The following is a 25,726-nucleotide window of genomic DNA, read 5'->3' as shown; positions in this document are numbered from 1 at the left end:
AGCTTTAATTTCATGAACTTGTGTTCATGTTTTTCACTGTAGCATGTTGCTGAGCAGAGCCACAGGAATTTAATGTTACCACTGCTGCTGCTGAACAATCTGTGATAGGATCACTTTCACTGCTCTGGCACCTTGCCAAACTTTCCAATCTCAAATGATTATTGCAGTGACATTTGTCGTATTGTATTAAAAAGTACATGTGTGGGTGGTATTTGTTGTTTGACAACAAAACTAATGAAGACAGGAAACTGAACAACTTCTGTTGCTTGGACTTTGAGTAAAAATACAGATCTTTTTATCTGTGTTTTCCAAAACATACAGAATTTAATTTCCATAAAATCCTGACCCAGCTGAAGTTGATGGAAAAGTCCTGCTAGTTTAAGCAGATTTAGGATTTCAGCCCAATTAATTGAACACAAGTATAAATCTACTAGTAGACTAAAACCATTTCATAGTGGTCCTAATAATTATAAAAGACTGTTGTGATCACTGCACACAGACTCGGAGGGAAGGTAAAATGCCTCAGTGATCAGACACTGATGTATGAAATTATATAGCTCAGTGTTTTACCATCTTTCATGCATTTTTTTACATGGTGGATAAAAGATTATTTGAACTTTAGATATGTGGTGCTGTTAAAACAAGCAGTCAAGATTGTGCTTCAGCAGATAAGGTGACTGATGCCTACATCATACTGACATAGAGAGCAAATTGTACAATCACCTTCTATAAACTGGACTTTGTAAAGCTGGCAAGATAAGCATTTGAGCCAGCCTGATCTTTTTTTGTATGTATTCATATCTTTAAAATGGTATAAAAAAACTCCCATTGGATTCAAAATGTTTTTTACCTCATATTTCTCAACAGTTTTCTTCTATAATGCAGTGATGAGGAATGTGAGTACCTCCAGAGGAAAATATCAGATTTTTCTACTTTAAAGAGAACACTATAATGCAGCCCTTGCTGCCTTTAGGTCCAGGTCAGTGGTGATCCATCAGGCCATGGACAGCCTTTCACATCTGGTTTACAGAGCTGTACAGAAGAAGCAGTGAAATGAATAAGGGTGACTTGATGGTTGCTAAAGATTTACAGTGATATTTTGCTTCAATTTGTGTGACCAACACTGTTTGAGACAGTTGTCCCTACTTTTTCAGAGCAGGAGAGAAGTGCTTGGTCTTGCAGGTGTTTCGTTCTCCATGCTGGTAGGTCCATCTGCTGGAGCAGCAACATGGGTAGCATAGTGCACTGTGTGCCTGGGCACTGGATGTGCCACAAACTGGAGTTTGTGGAGTTTATGTTTCATCAGTTCCAAAAAGGGTAAAGTATTCCTTTCCTCCAGCTGCCAATTACTCAGGCAGCTTTGTGGTTGTGCCAGAATTCATTGTGTGCTTTTGTGGGTTACTGAAACAGTGGAAAACACGTGCAGCAGCCTCTGCAGGCTCTGTGGTGTCCTTCAGTTATAGTGGATCAAGGAAGAGCTTGCCAAACATCTTGGAGTGCAGGGGAAAAGATGGGATATCACAGCTAGGACAGGCATAGGGAGGAAAGGGAAGGTTAGAAATGGAGCAAGCCTTCATCCTTTAGAAGACAGAAGCCATGTGGCATTTGGGCTGTGCTTTACTTTGGGCCTGATGGTCCTTCAGGTTCTTAGTGAAGGCTTTTCTCCCATGAGACATTATTGCATCCCTGTAGTGGTTTGGTAGAGGGCTGCTTTCTGGAGCAGCTGGAGAAGGTGGCCTTTCGCCTCTGCATGTTTTTACTGATGTTATTCTGTTGCTTCCAGGGGTAATGAGTTGTAACTCTGTGATACTGTTTATTGTGTAGTCAGACACAAAAATAAACTCATTTTTTTGGCACCTCTCCTAATCTGAACAGAAAAACTGCTACATGATTTTGTCTTGAGCTGAACCCAAACTTGGGAGAATCTTCTACTGGAGCAGTGCTTCTTGCTTGTTCTACTCTGCTGAGGGATGGTGCTTTCTACTTCCAGGCTCAAGATCTGTTAGAGGAGATCAGAACTTCTGCTTATTTTTTGTCTTGTAATATCTCCTCCAGGCTTTCAGCATCAGGGATCAGCATTGGCCCTTTCATTCACAGCACCTATTTCATTTGGAAGTTAAAACAGTTGCATACATCTGTGAACTTCCTTGGTTTTATTTCACTGAAATGCTGTAATTTAAACAAATAAAAAAGAGCAAAGTTCCAGGATGTAAAGGCAAATGGATTGCATTTCCATACCCTTTTAAGGGATCTAAGATCTGCAGTATCTCATCTCAGCTGGCTGCTTTCAAAGTCAGACAATAACTTTTGACCTCAGAAATCTCAAACCTCTGTATCTTAATTGCAAGAGATCTTGAAAATAAAGCAAACCTGGTTTTCACTAAAAATATCCTACTGTCCAGTCAAGAGGAGGAGGGCTTTCAAAGGCAGATGTACTAATCAAGGGCTTTTTTGCTGAGGAGCAGTGAGGCAGCATTTCCAAAACATACTGCTAAGTGTTGGGAGTTCCCCACTGCCTCTACAGTTTGATTTTTGTGAGCTCTTACTTACTTGATCATGAATGAGATTATAGAAGTATGTGGTACTTCTTTGAGCTGCTGCCATCCTTATTGATCCCACCAGCAGATGAAGAGAGAAACAAGTGGAGTGTCTTGTACCTCTTTAGCAATGGTCTTGAAATAGTTAAAAGATATTTTATTTACACATGAAATTCAGCTAGTAAAGGCCATATTGATATTATGAGTAAGACAATCCATACGCATGGCTGTATTAAGCTACATAGGCTGTTGTGTACAACTTTTTAATCTAGACAGAAAAACCAGGAGCAGGAAAGACAGTAGGTACTTTACCGCTGAGTTCTAGGACCCTTCTTGCATCTCTTATAAGTAAAATCACCATTTCATAGATACTCATAGGCATACTATAAAAAATACCATGACATGAGGCTTCAGAACTTCAGCTGGTGCAGTGGGAACACCTGGTTCGATGTTGCTCACTACTTGCAGCTTGTAAGTACATCTAGTAATGCAACAGAAATAAGAACAGAAAAGCTTTATCTGAACTTCCCTGCGTACCCCACATTAGCATGCTTGGTTTTTTTTTCTCCTATTCCAGGGTTTTATAAGCTTCCCCAACAAGACCCAAGTGTATCCTCCTCTTTTTTCCTGTTTTTCTTGACCAGCCCAGGGCGCACATTTCCAGGCACTCATCTGTTCTCTGTGTGGCCACAGGTTGCTCTGGTGGCATTGAGCATTGCTTACTCTGCTTTCACAGCAGGAGAGGTGAGGGAAACCTGGTGCCTGGCAGGAACCCTTCCTTCCCACTTGCAGGGCCAGGCACGTAGGTCCTTGTGAGAAAAAAAATGTGATAATTGGTTTAGTTAATTTTAAATTCACTTTCTGTGCAACCAGTAATTGGGAAGGCAATTATGACTGCCCATTCGTGGCCTGCAAGTCCTGCTGAAAGTGTGGTAGAGTACCAAGCACTCAGTGGTGAGCCTGCTTGGCAAAGATTGAAGCAACAGAATTCCTAAATAAAAAATTAACCTGTTTTTTGCAACTATGACCCTCCACTTTCCTCCTGCTTAAAGTTTTCCAAGGTACTGTGTATATTTTTAGATGCTTAGAGGCAGTGTGTTTCTCAGGCCCTTGTTTTATTTAGGAAAAGGAAAACAGGGCTGAAATAGCTCTGCTGAGATCCTGGCACTGACGCCAAGCCTGGGGCCAGTGTCCAGTTGGAAGCCAGGTGGTTGGATTTGCAGGGTGGTCACTGCAGGTCACACTCCTGTGTGCACAGCACAGCCAGGACACAGAACACAGTTATTTCTTTGAGACTTAAACACTGCAAGCAAATTTTGAAGATGAATACTTTCAGTAATTAGTAGTAAATTTTGGTAACAGTTACTTATTGGTGCCTGATAATCTTGGAAGTTATGTCCTGTACTTTTCTGTGAGGAACTTGTTATGCCTGCATATGGGATGGGGAAGAAAGCTTCCACACTTCCACATCTTCAGTCATTTGTTGATGTGGTGGAGAGAAAAAGGCACAAATATCTCTGAATTGTTTTTGTTCAGACCTTGAAATGGTGTATGGGAAGGACCATGAATTCCCTGTGTTCCTTGCTGTCTCCCCTTGTAATCTTAGTGAGACCTTTCTGTCCAGTTTTAATAACATTTATGTTTCCTGTTAGCACAGTGGTTTTATTTGGAGTACAACAGGTACCTGGCTGGGTACTGAATTTCAAATGTGGGAGTGAAAGTTTCTGTCATTCATCTGGGTAGATTCTCTATAACTCAGAAACACCTGAAACTGGTGCTGGGACATGTGGGTTTTGCAGATGAGTTGTGTTTAGCCAGGTAAGTGCTGACATACACGTGAGGATACGGGAGGGTAGAAACTTCTTGCTGACTCCAGTTCCTGCTGCATAACACTCTGTTGTGAATCCATGCAACTTAACATGCTTCGAGTTGTGTTTTAATACATAGAAAATATATTCTATGGATGGTTTTCTATGTTTGGTCAAATGAAGATAGGGATTTTGTCCTAGCCTGATTGAAGATGAATAGTACATTACGATATATTAATGTGTACTATATATTGTAAAGAACACTAACAGTGACCTTAAGATGCATTAAGTTCTATATTGTTAGAGACCAACAGTTTATAAATGCTTAGAGTGATTAAATCTACATGATTTATATGTAATGAGCAACTGCTGGTGAAGCGAGTAATTAAATGCAAAGTATACTTGAAAATGTAATAATACATTGAAATTCAGGGCAGATTATTTCCAAGCATCATTACACGAATCTGTCTTATCTCTTTGTGTTCCAGTATGAATAGAGATTTCTGGCAAAATGGAAATTTGATGCATTCTTTCCTTCCACTGAGGACACTGTTTTTGAATGTCAAAAATTAGAGCTTTTTAACGTAAAAACCCCCCTCTGTTACAGGAACCTGAACTGGAAATATTGTATGACACAATATGAGTGAACCAAAATCTTTGTCCTTCTAGGGATTTAATTTAAATATTTTTTACTTGCATTTAATTTTGGTAGCAAGTTTGGTGTTTCTCATTTTTGCTTGTTTTGTTTTGTTGTGAACTTTATTCCTGATTTCTTTCTTGTTGAGAAAAGTGGCTTATCCCTGTCCCTAGAGCATTGCCTGGCTGTTCAGGCTGGTCTGAAAAGGGTCTTGCAGTTATTGAGCTCTTGTTTTGGCTGAACATTTTAAATGTATGTCATGTTACATATACACATCTCATTCTTGTTTCCCATTAGCATGCTAGGCTGAAATATATTGATTCCTTCTTTCACTTCCCCATTGAGCTGCCTATTTGTTCTGTAATGGATCAAAAATGTTGCTAAAGCCTTGTTTAATTAAAAAAAAAAAAAAAAACCCTGGAACTTTTGTTTTCTTATCAGCTGGGAGGTTTATTAGCAGTCCTAAACACTTAGGATGATTACATCTATCTCAGAAAATGGAAAGAGGTGGTCACAAAGCCAGAATCAAAAAACTGTTTATGAAAAGCAGCAGAGTTATACAGCAGGTTGGCTGGTGCTAAGCCAGCTCATAGCTAATCTGTCTAATCTGGTGTTTTTTTAATTGGTGTTTAATCTAAAGAGTTTTTTGATGGAATTAGATCAGCTGATTACATCATAAATCCGATGGAAATCAAAAATCTACATTCAAAACTGTGTCTTCTTTGTCAGCTATGCAGTGTCAGTATTGTGCATAGGCCTAGGACTCACTGTTAAAATTACTTATCTGTTGACAATGCAAATAGCCAGAATTGGATCAGTGAGTTGGGTGATTGCTGGTGGGGTGGGGTTTTTTGATATGTGTTTATTAATTAGCATGTTACACCCCCACACACATACCACCACCCCTCCACCCTGCCTCCCCCACTCTGGAAAACAGCCTAGTGTGGCTTGTGAGGGATCTTGTTCTTTTTGGAATGAAGTGATACTGGAGTTGAATCCAGTTAGGGTGGTGGTAGGTGAGGCAAAGGAAATACAGCTTTATAGATTGAGGAAGAAAAAGAAGTTTGTACAAAAATGGACAGATGACAACGGTTCAGGATTATTAAGAAATGGTGAGATTATTCTGAGCTAGATTCCCAAAATGTATTTCTACAGTGTATTTGTTTATAGGGAGCTTTGAATGCAGTCAGCTTTTCTACAGATACTTGCCCTGTAAAATAGTTTTATTGTACTTTAGAGGTACTTCTTTGCTTTTATTGTAAAATTAGCTTTGTTATCTGTATGAACAAAACATAATGGCACAAAATAGGCCACAGTTGGAAGATTATTTACACAGTCATCTAGGATTCAAAGTGTGTGTGGAAGGGACATGCTCAGCTTTCTCACGTGTCTTAGTCCTTCCAGATCCCAGCAGACATTATGAGGAGAAACAGAAGTTAGGCAGTGCCCCCCAGAAGGTTAAGGGGCCCGCTGGGCTCTCACTGCTGTGTTGCTGCCTGGCAGGGAGCTGAAGCCTCTCTCTGCCAGGTTGTGGTTGCAGGCCTGTTCTTGGCAGGCAGATGCAGTGATAGGATCTTCTTCATCTGGTGTAAATTGGTGTAGCTTCATGGAAGGTGCTTCATCGAGTCACAGGGGTGGGAGGCAGTGCTCTCTTGGGCTGGGCAGCTGCCATGTGGAAATCAGCCCTTGAGATGTTTATAAAACTGTCAGCAGAGTAGGCATGGTATGTGGTGTGGCAATTCTTTCAATGGTTTGTTGTATTTCCATCTGTCTGTGTAGTCTGTTACAAAGCCTGTTAAAAATTATGTTTCTATTCCTGCTGTGCCTACCTGAATCCACAGGTTCTGCACCAAAAAAATAAGAAATTTGAAACAATATAGGTAGGAGTCAGTTTTCACATTTGAAGATATATTTCCATACAGTTGGGTCACAATGCTAATGTTCTTGGGAATTCAGTACCTTCCATTGTATAGGAAACACAGACATCTTAATGCCTCTTAAATGCTAGTGAGCTATTTGTAAATAAATAACCCCAGTTTTGAAGCAGCAGTGTACCATAAGCAAGAGAAGATGATAAAGTCCAGTCAGGTTATACTCAAGGAGTGACACAATAATCTGTCAAGTCTGAGTCTCTGTGTTTCCATATAAATGTGATAGGTCTACTTATTCTAGTGTTTGCTGATCCTTTAAATAGGCAATTCAGTGCCTGAGTTGTCTTTTTGATCAATAATTTTTTGCTGTTCAAGGTAAAATGCAAGCTGAAATTTAACTGAAATTGGAGGAGACTGAGGTTTGGCTGCAATATCAGCGTCTTATAACGATGTGCTCTTGGGTAGGGCAAAAATTGACTGCACATAAGTTAAGGCCTAAACTACTGAAAAATTGCAGCCTGCTCATCATTTGTAATGAATAGTGAAACACTCCTCTAAATCCCTCAGTTTGTGCCAGTGTTAAGCATGCTCATTTTGGACAGGACTTACATTGCAACACATGGCCTTGATGTGGAGTTCAGGACCAGCAATTTGGTTATGACAAAATATCACCACATAAAACTTTCTATAGGCAGGTTAAGATAGGTTTTGCAATGAAAAATTATTAATATACTGCTGAAAATAGTAACTGTGCTAATAATTTAGCTGTCACATGGATTATTAAACTTTGTCATTTAATAATAATGAATCAAGCTTTAAAGTAAAACTCCTAACTTAAAAGTAAAACCCTCAATCTAAATATATATTATTGTCTTGACAACTTGAAACAGAAATTGAAAGGCTTTCTTAATAAAGTTTTTACTTAGAAACCAAAGCACTAAATAGTTTTCAGTTTTTGCAGGATGATTACTGAAGGAGTGATGCCACATCAGACCTCAGCTCTGCCCCTGCCCCATGCTTGAACTCCAGTGGGGAAGGCTTGGCTAACATGGTTGTTTCCAAGGATCACGGTAACAAAAGTCTCCCTTGCCCAGCAGTGATGGTGGGGGACAAATTGACAAAGGCAGGTGGAGGTAACTGCAGAGAGAAACAAAACTAGTTTATTTAATTTACAGGAGGGTTATAGCTCCTGTTTCTGTGACTGAACTTCCAAGTGATGTGGTTGCCTGAGGCCAGGTTGTAAAGAACTCTGTTGAAAGTAAACTGAAGGTTGCTGATAGCTTAAGGGTGAAAATACACAGTGAATTGCATAGAAAAACAGCCTATTATCAAGTGGCTTGTATGAGTGATAATTCATCAAGTGCATGAAAAGGACAGAAATTTTACCAGTAGTTGATACTGGAGGCAGTAAGATGGCAGATTTGGAGGACAAGAAAAGCTGAACCATTTGGGAATAATGGAATTTGAGAACAGCAAAGGATGGAGAAATGTGAAGTATTGGAAGTTAGCTGAAATAAAATGGTGTCAAAGGCTTAGGTTCTCTCTGTCTGTGAGACAGGCCTAGATAGGTTTCACTAGATCTTCCACAGAATTTTTGCTGAAACATTCTGTACTTGAGGGATCATCCCAAGACTCAAGTGGGTAAAAGAATATTAAGGATCTATGAAAAAAATAAAGTTATTGATAAAATATGACAGAACAGTTAACTATCTGGAAAGATATTTTGGAAATTATCTGTGTTATCTCTGAACTATGAGTTCTGGTAAAGCAGAGCTTGAGGTCAGAGGTGTCCTGGTCATTAATTGGTATTTTTTCACTTTGCCAGGAAGTGAGGAGTCTGATCATTCGGATGACCATGGTCCTCAGCACTCCTCACATCAATGGCTGCTTGTGTAGGTGGATGGATTTCCAGCAAAAGACACCATACACCTCCAGAGAGGGCAGGTGTCTCAAGGGGAAGTGGCTTCCAGAGACATGGATGAAATAAAATAGAAAAACTGCATGTGGAGTATAGGAGAAAGCTACTGGAAAAAGCCCACTCAAGAAAACTCTTGGCTTTCTTTCATCTTTACTTCTAAAGCAGAAAAGATTCTTTACATGCAGTCACTTTCAAGGGAAAGTTTAGAAAGAAGTTAGTATTTCCAAGCATCTGTTGAAAACTGAAGGTGAGGAAGAGAATCAGTCTAAGCTGGTTGGATTTGGTCTTCTCCTTTTTCTTGCCATTGGCTGAAGAACCTGAGCTGCTTCTGCAACCTGAGCATTTGCTCTGATTTTTGTCTTTCCTCACTTCCATATGCATGCATGGGACTGACTGTTAATTGTGGCATATTGACGTATGAAATGTGTTTGAACTGGATGTGGATAAATTTGATATATAAGAATAGATTATCTGGTATCACAGTTAAAGTATTCTGCTATTTTTGGTTTTGGCTTTGTATTACAGCTGTAGTCTGAGCCTGCAGCCTTCTGTTGTCACTACTTAGGTCTGTAAAGAAAACTCAGCAATGTATAGTACATTATATTTGCTGAAACTGAGTAAAATCCTAAAATTTCATAAATAGAAGACAAAAATACCTTTTTTTTTCTTTGGTACAGTCATGCACTTAGTCCATTAAAAGATTCATTAAAACCATCCTGATGAAAACTGAGTTCAGTCAGGCATTGGAGAGTAGGAAATGAGGGAGGCTGTCCCTCCCCATGCTCTCGGCCCACACTAAGGGTTGTGGAGGGTGAGGAGGCAGCTGCTGCTGCTGCCCGGTACCTGTGGCCCCTCTGCCATGCCCAGCAGGGGAGCTGCTCCTGCCCCACACAGAACCCTCCTCTGCAGCAGGTGGGGGGAAATCCTGGCCAGGGAGGAAGGGAGCTGTGGTCAGGCAAGAGAAAACCATGCAGCAGTAGAGGGGATGGAAATCAAATCTTATGTAAACCCTTGTTTGGTGTTACATAATTTCTAGGGGCAGGATATTGGAACTTGGGTATTTTCAGGCTTTTTTGTTACTTCAGTGCATTACTTATAAGTCAGTTTTATTGAAAATTGAATGCAACTCAGCATTTCAGGGATTCTCAGGCACTCAGAAAAAGGCTAATTGTAAATCTAAGGTTTTTTTAAAAATCATTAAATCAGAATTCAATTTGTGTTGTTTATGTGTCTTCTCCTAATTCTGTGTGATCACATGCTGACTGTTTTGTCTTCCAGGCAGATTTTCTTGGTAATGTGTCATCTGTTTGTGTGTGAAGAAGTGTAAAGTGTCTAATTCTTTCTACTGTTTACATTCATAGAATAATAACTCTTGTTTTGTTCTTGAAGCCCCTCAGTGGAAGCACTAGAAACAATTAAATCATCAGTCCTAAATAGTTATGCATTAATGATGTGATACACTTTACAGAATACAGCAAAATTACTGTGGCAAGTATCTTTCCTGTGAACTTAAAATTGCTTGCACCATTCTTGTAACTGCCAAGGTTTGAAATCTCCAGAGATCTCTGGAGAGAAGAATATATTTTACTACATTAATATATACACAAATACATTGATTAATTTTTTGGATGATGAAAAGGAGGAATAAGTTAGAAGAGTTGACATAGGAATTTCAGTTTATTTGTGCTGTTAGTATCTGAGGACAATACAGCTTTGATATCTCCAATGTGAAGATCAGCAGTAATTTGCAAATCTTTTAAAATCCAATTTGCCAGCTCTAGAAGGCACCTAGATTTCTCTGAGCAAGTGCATGTGGTGTGGAAGTAACTCTGCTGGAGGCAGGAGAAGCCTCCACTTTGTTGGGCCATATTTTGCTTGGGTTGGTTGGAGGGGTCACCTCACAGATAGGTGTGCCTCTGTGAAACTATGGAAGTGTAGCTGTCCAAGGAATGGATTTCACAGGAAAATCTAGGTCCTGTACTTTGTTTTACTTGCTGGGAAGGTGGAGTGGCTTGGTTCTGATGAGTTTTCAGGGTCTTCCCTGCAACCCTGCAATAGTTTGCTTTATAAACACCAGCACATTGTATTCCAGAGTGGGAGTGTGTTTGCTAAGGCACCTGTTTGCTTGGGAAGTGTTTGGTTGTGAAAAGTGGCAGAGCAGAAGATCTGGGAAGTGCTGGCAAAGCACAAACCTGGCGTGCTCCTGGGTGTGTGTCCCTGCCCTGTGATGGCTCCTCACAGAGATCCTGCTGCCATCACTTGCTCCCCTTTGCCTTCTGGCAGATGAGTTGGATCATACCAAATTATTTTCTGCTCCTGGAAAAACCTTCATTTACAAATACAGCTTTTAAAATATCCAGTATGTGGCTGTAGGAAGCGCTTTAATTTTTTGGTTATGTTTAATCTGGGAAAATTGTGACTTCTTTTCCCTGCCATTTTAGGAGGAAGACAGCTAGGATTTCTTTTGAATAGCTATGCTGCACAGATGTGTGTGCATTAAAGATATGTTTATAATCTGGTTTCTGACATTCTTATTCAAATACCTTTTTGATTTAACATAAAGAGGTTGATAGCTTTATCACATGGACAAAAATTGCTTATTTTCCTGGCTATAGTCATTTTGGAGAAATTAATGGCAGTTTCAGATTTTATGAAGGACAAAGAAATGGTATTCACTAATTCAAATAATTAATTAGAAGCAAATGCCTGTGGGTAGTGGGTTGTTTCCCATTTTAGGTGAATTAAAGGAAAATTTAATAATTGCTTTCAATTTTTCAGGCAGCCAACATCAAGCGTGAAATGACCTTCCATGCATTTCAACAGGAGGATGTAAAAAGTGACATCAGTCGAAAACTGCCAGACCAACAGTTTCTCCTGTTCACCACAAAGGAGGAAGATTTAAAAACAGCAGAGACCAAAAAACTTAACAGAGCTCATGAGCATGAAAAGGAAAACACTCGTTCTGTTTGTCTTCTGGAACAGAAGCGCAAGGTTGTTTCTTCAAATATTGATGTGCCTCCAGCAAGGTGAGTTTGATCTTTTGTTGTGTTTTGTTTTAAGCTTTATTCCATTTTCTTCCCTGACATTTTTTAATGGGACATTAGATACAAGTTTGGTAAACAGGACTATGAGCTGCTAAGGCTGGTGTTTGTGCCCAGGCAGTCCAAAATCCATCACAACCTTCCTATTTGAGAGATCTGCCAGGAAATGAAAAACACCAGTAGCTAAAAATGAGAGCATCTGTAGAGTAGGACTTGTTATTGCTTTTGCGTTGTTTTCGCTTTTAGAATGTGCTGCAGCTGAGGTACTTGGAGAAAAGAATGAGTCTTAAGAAGAGATTGTTGACTCAGCTTCACCCTGAGAAGTAATCTTCTAAATTAGATACAAAATCATCTTACCTGCTAGCAATTTATTTTTCAAATTTTTTACTGTCATACTTGCAGACACTTTATACTCATTGGGTATTCTGTGTTGCAAGATGACAAGTACTTTTTCTTGTTCATGTTAGCATCAGTCTGTCTGTAAAGATTTCTGCTTAATCTACCTGGTAAATTTACCTGCATGTAATTCAGTAAAAGGCCTTTCAAGTTTATGATGCTACTTAAAAATTTTGTAGTCAAAACAGATGTTTAATTTTTCAGTTTGTTGGCTTTCTCAAAACCAACATAACTAGCAGGTTCTACCACGTAATCCAGAACAGGATCACTTGCTGTATTTCTCTGGCTGCCATAGATGTCACTTGCACTGAGTCCATGAGCATTTTTACAGGATTCTCCCCATATATATGTAGTAAAAAGCTGTGTATACAATCTTGAAAATGTTAGGGTACTTATTTTAGATTTTCACTAGTAATCAACCTTTTAATGTCTGAGTGCCCTTCTCATTCATCCTGTGTGTCTCAAAGCAAATAGGATCACAAGAACATGTAGGTCAGGAGGGACCTCAGGAAGTCACCTAGGCTAGCCTTCTGCTCAAACCATATGTTAGCATTTCCATTTAACAGCTCAGGCTGCTAAGGTACAGGGTTTAAGTGATTTTTGTGTGACTTCATGGAGATAATCTACTTGAAGTAGTAGTCAAGCCTTCATTTTCTGTAGCTACAAGATCATCCTTCCTTGGAGGGATGGATATTTTTTCCCCAATGAGCTTGTAAAGAGGATGAATACACATCTTTAATGCCTTCTTAAGGCTAATTGTGACACCAGTTTTGAGCACAGAATACTTAAGATGATAGGAAATAAGTTCACTTTACAAAGGTGTCTTCTAAAGTTGTTCTTTCCATCTGCATGTATTTTGTTAGGGGCATAAAAATTACTGTGTTATGTTGTGTGTTTTCAGACATGCAGGTTGAGCTCCAGCATTAGCAGAATTAAAGACTGAAGTAGGAAAGAAACCTGGAATTTATGTTCAATAGCATAATAAATATTTTGGTCATTCTTAATACATATTTCCAGTCAAGCTCAACCTTTGCTTTGAGGCTGAGGTGAATTACTGGGCCATTTGTCCACAACTAACAGGAAGAACACTTAAACCCTTGCTTGGAGATCTTCCTAAATATTTGCTGTTGTAATGAAGGGGAGCACCCAGTCTCTCCTCCTTGGCAGCACAGTTTCATCTCTAAGTCTCCAAGAAGACTCCGTGCATTTCTTGCCTCTTTCTAGGCCCCTTCCAGTCTTCTGTCTAGGACTGTGCTGAGAGAGTTTCATGTTCCTCAGAGGTGAATTCCTTGTTTCTTTGCCTCCTGGCAGGACTCATTGGGTCAACTGTCCTCTCTTCTGATGAGAAAATCCACCTGCCTTTGCAGATTTGTTATACCCAGTTGTGAAAGGTCATCTTGAATTAATCAGATAATGTTTGCAATTATGTGGGACAAATAAGGGGTTTAATATGGTCTTAATTTCTTATTGCTACATATACCCTCTTTACAAAAAAACCCCCAATATTAAGTTTGTAAAGAGGGCATATGTAGTAATAACTCAAAGTGAAGCTTGTTATTTATTTTGTTTTAAAACCTTAGTGGAACTGAGTGGAACCCATTTCACTTCAAAGATGCCAAAGTGAGAGGTGACATTACATTTTGCAGTATTAAACTAAATCCATTATAATATTTAAGTGATTTTGAGACAGAAGTTTATAAACAGGGGCATATGAATATGTCCAAAAGAGCTCTGAAGAACTATTTGCAAAAGAGCTGTTAGGAGATGGATAAATTTACTTCACTTTTTCCACAAAATGAAACAAAAGCCATCCCTTCTTAGCTGTTTTAAGGATCTCAATGAATAAGAATGGAAATCTTTGTGAAGGGCTGTATCTAAAATAACTAACAGTTCAGCAGAACACCAGCATAATGTTTCTTGGAGGCATTCAGCTTCAGGGCTTTCATTACTGCTTTTGGACTCTGACATTTTAGAAATGTTAAAATATCTTAACTGAGTCCTAGTGTTTTGTGTGGCTGGTAGTCAGGTGCATGGAAATTACAGTAAAATAAATATTTCATTGGATGCAGAATTTTTAAGTTTGTTGTTTACATTTTTATTTCATCTTGTGAAGATACTACAGATGTTTCTCTCTATGTTATGTCCTGTACTGGAAGTGTCTTTTGGATTAAGGCAGGAGGAGAGCATGAGGTTTTCATAATGATTTTTACTTTTGGAATGCAATAAATTAAATGGCAGTTAACAGCATTAATTCTTTCTCTTTTCAGATTTCTTCAATTGGTCATTTTGAATAAAATTTATCTGAGCTAAATTGTGTTCCTTCTTCTGAAATGCAGATAAGCATAAATGAAACTGTTCAGACTGAGCAAATGGATTATTTGATATAATGAGGAAACTTGAATTCTTTACTTTTCCTTTAGATATTGAGTTTATTGTCAGTTTTTTATGCATAAAGAACTGCAGTCTTGGAAAAAGTGGTCTGGCTTTGAACTGCAGTTATCTCTGACAACTGAGATGTTATCTGTAGAACAGAGAAAATACACTTTTGGTTGATCTCCAGTTCAAACAGCAGCAGTCTAACACAGCCAGATCCATGGATCTGAGTAGTGCAAGGCCATTTTGTGAAAAGAGAGTGGTGTCACTGTGGGACTAATCACCTTCTCTGGTGGGCAGAAGCAGGCCCAGGTTTGCCAGTATTTCAGACAGCTGTGTCTGTAGAGGTCAAATGCAGTCAGAGAGGATGTTCCCAGTAGGCAGAGGTGCGGAAGTTAACAGGACCTTCTTGCTCATTTGTATTTTCTTCAGTTACTTACCATCATGGACACTTAGTTCCAAAGCATGTCTAAGAAAGACAGGAAAGAGCCTGGACTGCTGATACAGTGGGTGTGAGGATGTGAGGAGGGACCCAGTGCAGGCCAGCTCCACAGGGAATGGCTTCTGCCTCTTGGAAGAAAGAGGGTAGAAGGGTGGGTGGTGGAGAGCAGGAGATGAAGTTTCCTTTTTTTGAGTAAGATGTGAGAATAAATGTTGGAGAATGGTGGTGGTGTTATGGGCCTTTTAAGACTGAAGTGTTTTGGCCAGTGGTAGCTGGAAACCCTTCAGAACATAAGTGCAGTAGTGTTGGAGGAGATCCTTTCAGGTGTTCCAGAAGGCACCAGGCATGCATCACTTCTACCCCTCTGATGGGTAAATGCATTTGAATAAATCATGAGATTTTCTTTTATTAGTCTTGTGCTAGATGACCTCAAAATATTGAGAAATTTGTATTATCTTCTTGATACATCATCCTTATTTTCCTCAGCCCTCCTGTACTCTTGTCTTTGAAGAAAAGAACAGAAGATAAATTTTCTAACTGCCTAACTTTTTCTACATAGTTTGTCCTGCTAAAGGACAAGCCTCAGCTAAACATCAGTTGCTTAAACACTTCCTTAGAGTGTTAAAATAGTTATTGTGCAATAAACCCTGTGCTCTTCGGTTTCACTGCTGTTAAGCAGTGACATTTGCCATGACAATAATAGATTGGATTTTGCTATCTTCTGATGATTTTATATTAAAAAAGCTGCTCTATTACTGTGAAATTAATTTTTATTCCTGTACCTATATTTTATCTACTAATTAGTTTATAATTTAATGGAAAATATATTAAATAATTGAAATAAAGTAAATTAAATACCTCTAGGAATTCTCTCCAACATTGTCTCTCTAGGTCTTTGTAGAATAGCTAAAGAAAGATGGGGGAAAATGAATTTCAGCCATGTTTCCTGACCATCATTATAAAGAAATAGTACAAATGGTGATATATTTTCATTCCTAAATTATTTTCTTGCCTGGTATCTCCAGGAACATAGCTCTGGGCAGCCTTCTGATTAGAATGTGTTGTTGATCTGTAAGGCCTGCTGGGCATGATTGATTATGCACCATGCATTCCAATGGAAACATTTGCATATTTTCATAGCCAAAACTCTCCAGGAGCCTGACTTCAAGATCAAAAGCAGTATCTGCTTAACTATGATAGCCTCACTGGAAGAACTTCCCAATCTGCTTGTAGAGGGAAGATCAAGTTGTACTTTTCTGTTTATCCAGAGGTGGTGGTTATTCAGAGATTGTCTTCTGTTATTTTTCTCCATCTGTTTTAGACTAGTCCTCAGTTTTCTTGGGGGAACTTCTCTCATGTATCTCTCACAATTTTTGCTGAGGGGATTGATGGGGCAGCTTCAGAGGGCATCAACTGTTTGTTGGCTGCTGAGGATTTTCAGCTTAATTGAGTGAAAACAAAAGGCCAAGAAATCAGGCTGTACTTCATCGTTACTGACTGCAGCTCTGTGAGTTTCTGAGCCCTCTAAATTTCCCTGCTAGCCCAATAGCTTTTCATGGAGGTGTGATATTTTCTCCTATTTTTTCACAATACTGTAGTTTGAGTGATCCTGGTTCTTAAATTTCATTTTCTATACTCATGCTACTTAGAAACTGATTGCAGTTGTTTTTATATAACAAAAACTATTCCCAGCGTCATTCCTGAATTTCAGAGCTTCTGTAAAAAATCTGATAGTTGGCAATACCATGCATATAAAAGTAGCTTCTCCAAACATATACACCAGTGAATTACTGAAGTAGTAAATTGTTGCTTTGTTTACTACATTTGTTTAGTTAAATATGTGTGCAGCTTGATTGAATTTTACCCAATCAGTTAGTAAACCTTGATTACATTTAATATTGATGGTAGTAGACTGCTTGTCAAGGTCTGCTACAAAATGCTGTGATGCCTTCTAGGATGCTGGAAGGGCATCATCAGGTTATTTGCCTAGGTGTGCATAGTGTTTGTTGCCATGATAGCTGAACCAGCTGCTCATGGTGTTGAGACCAATGACAGCATTCCTGACAGCTTGCAAACTGCTGGAAACTCACCTTTCAAGTGGTGAGATGCATCAAGTCCCAAACATGCTGGGGAGCAGAGCAGGGCTGTCCCATTTGAGGCATGGCTGAACACTGGGAGGGTTCATCTTGCTATAAATAAGCTTGTATTTCCTAGCTGGTGGTATCGCATAATACTCAGGCACTACTGTTCAGAAGTCCCCGCTGCCAGAGCACCACAGCAGTATGTGGATAGGATTGTCTCTTAAAAGAGGTGTAGCCTTCCCAGATGAAGAAAAATTTGCTCTGAAATTGTGCATAATGTATCTTTATTCTTCAGTGGACCTTTTGTCAGTTCCCCCATTTCTCTCCTTTGTGCTGTGCTGTGTGCAGATTTGACACTTGCAAGATATTTCATACTTGTCTGTGTTACTGATGTCCCCATGACCATCATGTTCAATCAGCTGGAGCTTATAGAGGAATCAGTTATCTGACCAGTACAATTTATTTTCATCATTTGTCTTGGATATGCTGGATTGCCTACCCAGGAGGATTTTGGCAGTGTAATTTTCTTTTTAAAGCACTAATTTTGGGTTAGTTAACATTTCTCTTGAGTTATTTTTTTCCCAGTAATGTTTAAAGCAGAAGGGATATTAATCTCCTGAATAAAGGAACATGCTCTTGCTGTTCTTTACTTGTAATGTTTCATATTTGATGATGATTCTCACGCAATGAGGCATAATGGCAACTATGTGTGATTGTGGGCCTGGTTTACCATAATTGATTCTGTGAGAGCAGGATGTGATTTAACAGGAATAGACCTAACAAGGATACAATTGAAACTTACTTTTCATGAAAAAGTGACTCTCTCTTTGGTGAGACTTTTTGTAGCACCTGGTCATCATTTCTGAGTTCACTGTTCCCAGGTTTCCATAGAATTAATGTTAGAAGAGGGAACTTTAACACCAGCTGGTGACTTTGGCCATCTGGATTTTTGGCCAGTGTTAGTTTCCATTTTTTTAAACTGTGGACTTACTAGCCAGTGAAAAATACAATGGATGAAAATCTGATGGTTCAATTAAGTGTGGTAAAGCTAAGTTGTTCTACAGCCTGACATTGGCGTCCGTATTATTTTAGAGTTATTATCTTCAGATGGAGGCTTTGCTTGAGTGTGTGTATATGTATATATACTTATATAAATAAGTTTCCCATTTGTCTAGGAAATCCTGTATTCAAAGCACTGCTTTGAAGATCTGTCTTCATCTGTTGAAGTACACCTACTTCCCCTAAAAATCTTCTTCCACTGGTAGCCAGTACAAAAGGCTGCATAATTTTATCTGTGTGATGGAAGTTGCCAACAGACAGTGATCTCATTACGAAGCAAATTTCAATGAATTCCTCAAAAGTGGCACAGAGGAAAAATGTGTCCCTAGTCTGCATCGGCCGTCAGGAGCTGGTTGGTGAAGAGCTGCATTCAGTCAGCCCTGCTGCTCTCGTGTTAGCCATTGATGTGAATGCACAGCTTGTTCTCAGCTCTTCAGTTCCCTTAAAAAATGGAGTGTAATTTCAAAACACTCCTCAACAGCAGGCAATATTCAATAAGAGTAATTTCTTTGTGGGTTGTGTTAGCTGTGGCACAAAAAAATTCCTCTTGAAATGCCATCTGTGCTGAGAAAAAGAAAAAAGTCAATGAGTAAATGGTTTGTAACTTGTGTATCTGTGAAAACCGTGCAAGAATGGGCTACTTTATATATGGTTACACAGATTACACACATCATAGCTATGTTCATAGCTATAATTTTATTTACATGCTGTAAAATTAAAATATTCTAGTTTCTTTAGTGGTGTTGTATCACTGAGGTCATCCAAAACACAATGCCTCTTTCTGAGAGAAGTCATATCACTGACAGTTGTTTGTAAAACATATTTAGAAGTTTTTGTCTTAACTCAATTAGCATCATATGCATGAAAACGTTCATTTTACACATTTTGAAAAAAGGAGATAGAAAGTGTTGCTTTTCTCCATTTATTGTAATATGCTTGCATTGTGTGTATGAGGAGTTATAAATATTTTGTTTATACCCCTAAGACAACTACACTACAATGAAACTCCTATGACTCTTATTAACCTGGTGTGTTACTGTATAAGTGGTTTGTGTAGAAGAAAGGATATTTTACGATGTCTTTTATGAATAACAAATACTCATATTATTATTTATATGCATTTATATGATTATTTATATGCATCAGATACCTGTTTTGCCTATTACTACTTCAGGTTTTGTGACAATAAGTGTGTTGTCAAAGAGAGCACTTAATCACTTAAAAATATCAGTATCTAGATTATGTGTATCAGTATCTAGATGTGTGTAAATTAGTTTTTTCTAAAGAGCTGGTTTTATTTGAAGCAGAACCCCATCTTCTTGTGGTTTTACTAATCTGCATAGTTTAATATAGTCTATAACTCTGTCCTCTCGAATCCCTGATCATTTTGAGAACATGGTGCAACAGAAGTGATGCTAGATACACAGGGTCTGCATAAAGCCTCTACAAATTTTTATCAGCTGTTAGTCTTTCAAAAAAGATGCCATCTGATCTTGTTACTGAAGCAGCACTGGGTAACATGGTGTGGTATTGCACCACACCTGTGCTACGTGTGGAAAGCCTAGCTCCATACCTGGATACACAGCTGCTCTTTGGAAACTTGCAAAAGTTTAACCTGATCACAGTTTTCTCAAGCCAACAATAAAAAATAGTTTCTGTTCTTCAAGTATGATAGTCAAGCTCAATACAGAAACAGCTTTGCAATTTTGCATGGATCTCTATTTTAAATTCTGCCATAAGAATTCCTACAGGTGATCTCATACTGTGACCTCAGCCCATCTGTGCTTGGTACCCAGTGACCAGAGCAGAGGTAGTAGCATCATCAGAGGACTGAGGGAAATGTGCTTAGAATATGAATTTCTGCTACTAGTTGTCCCAACAGAGAAGGTTCATCCCAAAGTACTTTGCTTCTTTGCTCTTTCATCAAATGAGTAAAATGAAATTAGATTAGAAATTTTGCTAAAAATATTTAGCATTCCCAAGCAAATGTATTTTTACACTCTGCATAAAACCAATGTTTAGAAACGTTTGTTTGTTCTCATTTTGGTGTAAAACATTCTCTCTTAGTGGCTGCATATTTGATAGCCTCCTTGGGGAACTGAGGGGAAAAGTAAAGAATAAAATTGCCAAAATACAGTAGCAGAGTTTCCTTAATTATACATTCTACTAAACTCTGGATATCTGAGTGTTGTCCTTCCTTCTCTCCAGGGGCCTACCAGAAGCCCACAAATGGCTGGACAACTGAGCTGTGTTATCCTGTGGAAACAGTTGTCCTCTGCAGCATCAACACCAGCATACTGCACTGAGGCTGCTGCTCTGTTGACATATGTATTTTTTTATAGTAATGGCAATATTCCAGATGGTAAATGGAGTCAACAGCCAATTGATGCTTTTAGTAAATTATTATTATATTGTAAGATGTTGTAACTGCTGTTCCTAATTTGATTTGGTTTGTTACCCAAAACTTAATGTCACGGCTGTTTGTTTGAGGAAGAGCAGAGGGTGATATTTCCATGAGCAGCAGATGTACTGTCATTATCATCAGCTTTATAATGCAGTGTAGAGCATGTGTTTAGGTAATGCTTTCCCCAGGAAAACCTCTGTTAAATACTTTGTAGTCTTAATCTTGTATGTGAGGGACATTTTTCATCCCATCCTGTGTTCCCAAGCTTATGCTCCCTGCTGTGTATGTTAATTTGGATCATGTCTTTTGTTTTCATTGTGTATGTCCAATTGGTTCCTCCCTTGAAGGGAGGCAGTGACATAAGGTGTTAAAAAAGGCACTTAGTGCTTTCCTATACACACACACAGTGCCACATACTGTGCTGTCACCTGATGGCTTGGCTGGATGAGGAGGGAGAAGATGATGAAGAGGATGTGCTGGGCTTGTTATGAAATTTCTTTGTAATGAAAAGTGTCTGTGAAAGAAAGGTTTGATGTCACTTCCTTATAAGCCTGTGCTGACATTTTAGAAAGAATGCTTTGGCTACTCTTTCCTTGCTTAACTCCCCACAACTGCCTCCTGAAGTCATGGACTGTTCTCAGTGCCCTCTTGGACTAAATGATTTGTTCTTTTCTCTCTAATAGAAAGGCTATTAGTATGGGGAATGTTTATGTTATCTCTTGCTTCTCAGTGTAGCATAATTTATTTTATATAATGGTGGTTGCTTTTATGGGGTTCACTGGGCCCTTGGCTCCAAGATTACAGATGAGTAGTTCTCACAGTAAGTGAAGAGTAGCTATTAAATAATATGTTTATGGATGTGTATACACATACACACTTTTGTTTTTTTTTAATTTGGGGTAAGCATTTGTTTGGTGACATACTTGTGTGCTTGTCTCTAGAGAAATGTCTTCCTGATAGTTAATTTTTCAAAATTAATGTTTCTGCTTCAAGTACCTGTCTAGAGTACTTTTTGATCACAAGAATAATAACATCTGTAGTAAAGATCTAATCAATGTTGAAAGTCCTTTAAAATATGTCATATAAAAAGGCTTGTGGTTACACTTATTGTATTTTGTGGTATATATTTGATGATGATGTTGACAGAAATCCGGGCTATTATAAAGGAAGATACATTACTCTCTTGCTAATCTCTGAATAAATTATTAGCAGGGGAATGCACAATTTTATTATGTTCTGATCTCAGTAAGAAGCTTGAAGAGAAAATCTGCATTGAATGTATAGGATGGGTCTTACCAAACTAGATACGTATTGCATGTATAATAAATCATTAACACTAAAGCAGTTCAAAACCAAGCTTTTATATCTTGATTTAAGACATAATAAACATGTATTTTATTGGTCCTACAGATAGAAGCTTTGAATTACATTATGCAAAAATGTTCCTTAGTTATCTTTGGTTGGGTTTTTTCCCCCTTGGGATTATTTTTTGGCAACCTGTCGTGCAGACATCCAAACTGCTCACAGTGTTAATTGAGTTTTCCTGTCATTATTATGGCAGAGGAATATGAGAGACAGCATTTCTGCAGTGAGGAGTTGGATTTGAGAAACATGGAAAAATAAAGTTGCTGTGAAAGAAACCGTGACAACTCAGTAGATGTCCCACCTACCAGTGCTACCCATCCATCTGTGGCTTCCTTCTGTGGGACAAGGGTGGAGGTCTCAGCAGCTGCTGCCCCTCAGTCATGGTTGCAGCTAAGCCTCCAGAGCAGTTGGCAATGTTGGCCTCATTTCACCCCCCAAGATGGAGGGGCTGCCTGGGTACAGCTGAGGAGATTCTGGCTCCTAGGTAGTTTTTATTCTATATGCCTGGTAAAATACAGCCCTTATAACAGGGCTGCAATTCATCACAGTACTTCAGTGTCATTAGTACCTTTGAAAGTACTGTTGACCCTTGTTACTTGCCTCTCAGTGGGCTTAGAAGGATGGCTTGCTTACTTGCTACAAATGTATCAGAAACGGGAAATATGGAAGATAAAATCTTCGGTTGGACTTCAAAACTGAGAACAAGCTGTCCTTCAGTTCATTCCTATACTGGGGGCAAATACTTAGCCATTCTCTTGTTTCTGCCTTTCTTACCTACTTTTTAAAATTAAAGCTTGTCTGAGCTGAATGTATCCCTTGATATCGTGGGAGTTCAGAAAGCGTCTGGCCTAGAGTGCCCTCCTGCTTTGTGAGATCTGTTCACTGTGCTCTGTAGCCTGCTACCTTTCACTGTGTATTCTCCTCCTCCCACTTGCTCTGCCCAGATTCCATCCATGGGTATGCTTCTTCTCTAGCAATCCTTTAAGACCACCACTGATTCTCCAAACCTCACCTTCTTTGAAATGCTTTTTTCATGGTCACTCTTCTAAAGCAGTCCTTTCAGTTCCAGTGAGGAAAAGATTTTTCTTCCACTACCAAAGATACACCTCAAATCATGTTATGCTTCTGTGATGTATTCTATGAACCATGTATGGAATATGTTGTATTGTGCTTATTAAGGAATTACATAGTTCCCACATTTTGCACTAACTGTATTTGTGTGCCTGGAAAAATATCCAAGCAACCTTTCCCTGCCCCACTACATTGTGAAGGAAGGCTTCTGAGAGCTGTGCAAGCTCATGGAGAGAAGGAAGTAGCTGGGAAAAAGCAAATCTGGTTAACTACATACCTGAACCCAGTTGTAATTTTTTTGCTACTGTTTTCATGAAATAATTAACATTATGATCATATATACCCAGTTTCTATTTGGGAGAGAGCAGTGAACAACAGACAAAAGTTCAAAATCTGCTTTGGTTGGTGGGAAGTATCTTCATGTCTGTGAGCTAGCCAAAAGTAACAGATTTTAATAAGCAAGGGCAGATGTGTATACATGCTAGGATATGTTTTTACACAACATTAAATCACCAACAGGATAATTAAAACTTGCTGCGTAACGCCTGTGGTGAGGCCACAAACAACATGCACATTACTTTCTTTATGTAAGCAGTGAGGGACAAATTGTTTCCTATTTCTGTAAACAGTACAACCTAAAGAAAGCACTTGACTTTGAAGAAGCTTATCTTTCTAACTACAAACAAATACAGCAAATATAAAAAAACCAACAAACTAAAAACTGCCAAACACAAAATCCCAAACTAAGCCCCACAACCCAAGTGAAGGATAGGCAGCCAAAAGCCTGGAGAACAACCATTATGAACACATGGCTAATTTCCTCTGTTCCTAAACCAGTTTTGTCAGTATATATTGCTAAGTCTAATGAGTTGGGTTTGTTCACACTATACTTGAGATAAAACACACACAGTTATCTCTAGACAATGACAGGAGCCTGCCAGTCTGCCAGTTCGGCACAAATGTGAGTGGGTATCTGTTACTGAAATTATGTTTCATGGGCTTAAGGGTACCTTGCTTCCTCCCAGCACACAAAACTAGGCCCTTTTTGGGCTATTGGGAAGTGTTGTTCATTGTAACTCAGGGAGGGCAGCTACCTGTGGAATATGGGCAGGAGATGGGAGTGAGCAGTGCCACGATGTGCATGAAGTGGGCTGCTCTTGCTCTGCTGAAGCAAAGGGACTCTGCTGCTGTGCAGCCTCCCTGGTTGATTTCAGTGAAAGCAAGGTGTGACCATCATCTGCAGTACACAGCTTGCAGAGAAAGTTTATGGATAAAAGACTTTACAGAAATCTAGGTGGTAATTGATAAAGATTTCCCTTGGAACATATCCATGTGTATGTGCATAGAGTAAACTCTTTATACTAGAGTTTATCTTGATGGCAAAATGGATATTCTGTCATTGCTGCAGAGCCTTGCCTTGTTGATCCAGAGAATTTATGTTGTTTTAATGGAAAATATTTGAACAGTTTTTACCAGCCTTAAACTCATACCAAGTTCTGTTTAAAAAATATGCCCAAACTCTATTGCTTAGGATATGCATGGCTGCATATTTTATTTCTGGTATATTGCCATATTTCCTGTATCATCAGCTATGCCAAATAATTGCTCACTTACTACACTGGTAGCTTAAATACTGTTGCCTCAGAGATGTGTTTACAAGATATGATAGATACTGGCATAATATGATTTATAGCATTGGAATAGCATAACCATAGGTTAAAAATCCTCCATGAGGCATATAGATCATGCAAGATAAGTAGTATTTACCCCTTTTGATAACTGTTGGTCTAATCTCTTCTTCAAAGTCTATACCTGTTGGCAGGTCATTATTTGGAAGGGCAGTCAGTTCCAGGATTTAAGTGGTTTTTTCTGCTGTAATTTTTTCCAATTACAACTAAAATTTTCATTGTTTTTGCATGCATTGCCTCTTCCCCATGCCCCAGTGGGCATGGAAACAATATAACCTTATTTATTTATTTATTTATTTATTTATTTATTTACTCTGTCATTGTTTCACATATTGGAAGTGACACCATATATCCAATTACTGTTTAATATAGATTGCATGAATAAAGTTGAGAATGAGCATCCCATGGGTGATCATCCCATTTCATTGTGTCATAGATGTTCAGGCTCTGGCCTTCTGCCAAGGGCAAGGGGTTGAAGCACGCTCTGGGAAGCTGGGGTTCAGATTTGGAATGGGTTGGGATGAGGATGAGACTGACACCAATCAGCACAGACACACAGTGGCAGAAACCCTTAAGCACAAGCAGGAACCAAAGATGCCTGTGGTTTCTGTGTTGCTCATGAGGAATTTTGTTGGTCATGCCTTTTAAGCATCTGTATTTTCTGTGGTTTTATTATTTTTGCCCCTCTGCCTCTTTTCTCCAGTTTTAACCGAGTAGGTAAAATAGTGGTGGAGAGGATTAGAGGAGCTCCAGTGCTGTTTCAGTACCTGTGTGAGGTTAGTGAGTAGAATGACCAGGTGAGATTGATGGCATTTTAATGTGCTGATACAAGTAACCTGTTCTGAAAACTGAATGCAGCCCTTGTTTTTCCACATTGATGCCTTGTATGGGCACAGCTTGGACCTGACCCAATCTGCTGTAGTTCACGTATGGTTGGAAGCCAAGAAAAGCACTTCTGTCCGCCAAAGAATGGCACAAAAACTAGTTTAGAGAAGACATATTTGTTGTTCACTTGCAAAGCAGTAGTCTTATCAC

At 38.9% G+C, this 25,726-nt stretch overlaps 1 protein-coding gene across 2 annotated transcripts in view; it reads left to right on the top strand.

The window, feature by feature from the left end:
• The window catches only part of ZNF704 (zinc finger protein 704), an 86,431-nt gene that overhangs the window by 7,865 nt on the left and 52,840 nt on the right, over nt 1-25,726 (top strand). For both annotated transcript variants that reach the window (XM_074553075.1, XM_074553068.1), the window contains exon 2: nt 11,550-11,797. In XM_074553075.1, coding sequence (XP_074409176.1) covers nt 11,550-11,797 — 248 coding nt within the window. The remainder of the gene's footprint in view (nt 1-11,549; nt 11,798-25,726) is intronic.

The sequence above is a fragment of the Zonotrichia albicollis genome, chromosome 1 (genome assembly GCF_047830755.1).
Source record: "Zonotrichia albicollis isolate bZonAlb1 chromosome 1, bZonAlb1.hap1, whole genome shotgun sequence".
NCBI lineage: Eukaryota > Metazoa > Chordata > Aves > Passeriformes > Passerellidae > Zonotrichia > Zonotrichia albicollis.
The sequence above is the reverse complement of the archived record's forward strand: the minus strand, read 5'-3'. Positions and strand labels throughout refer to the sequence as shown.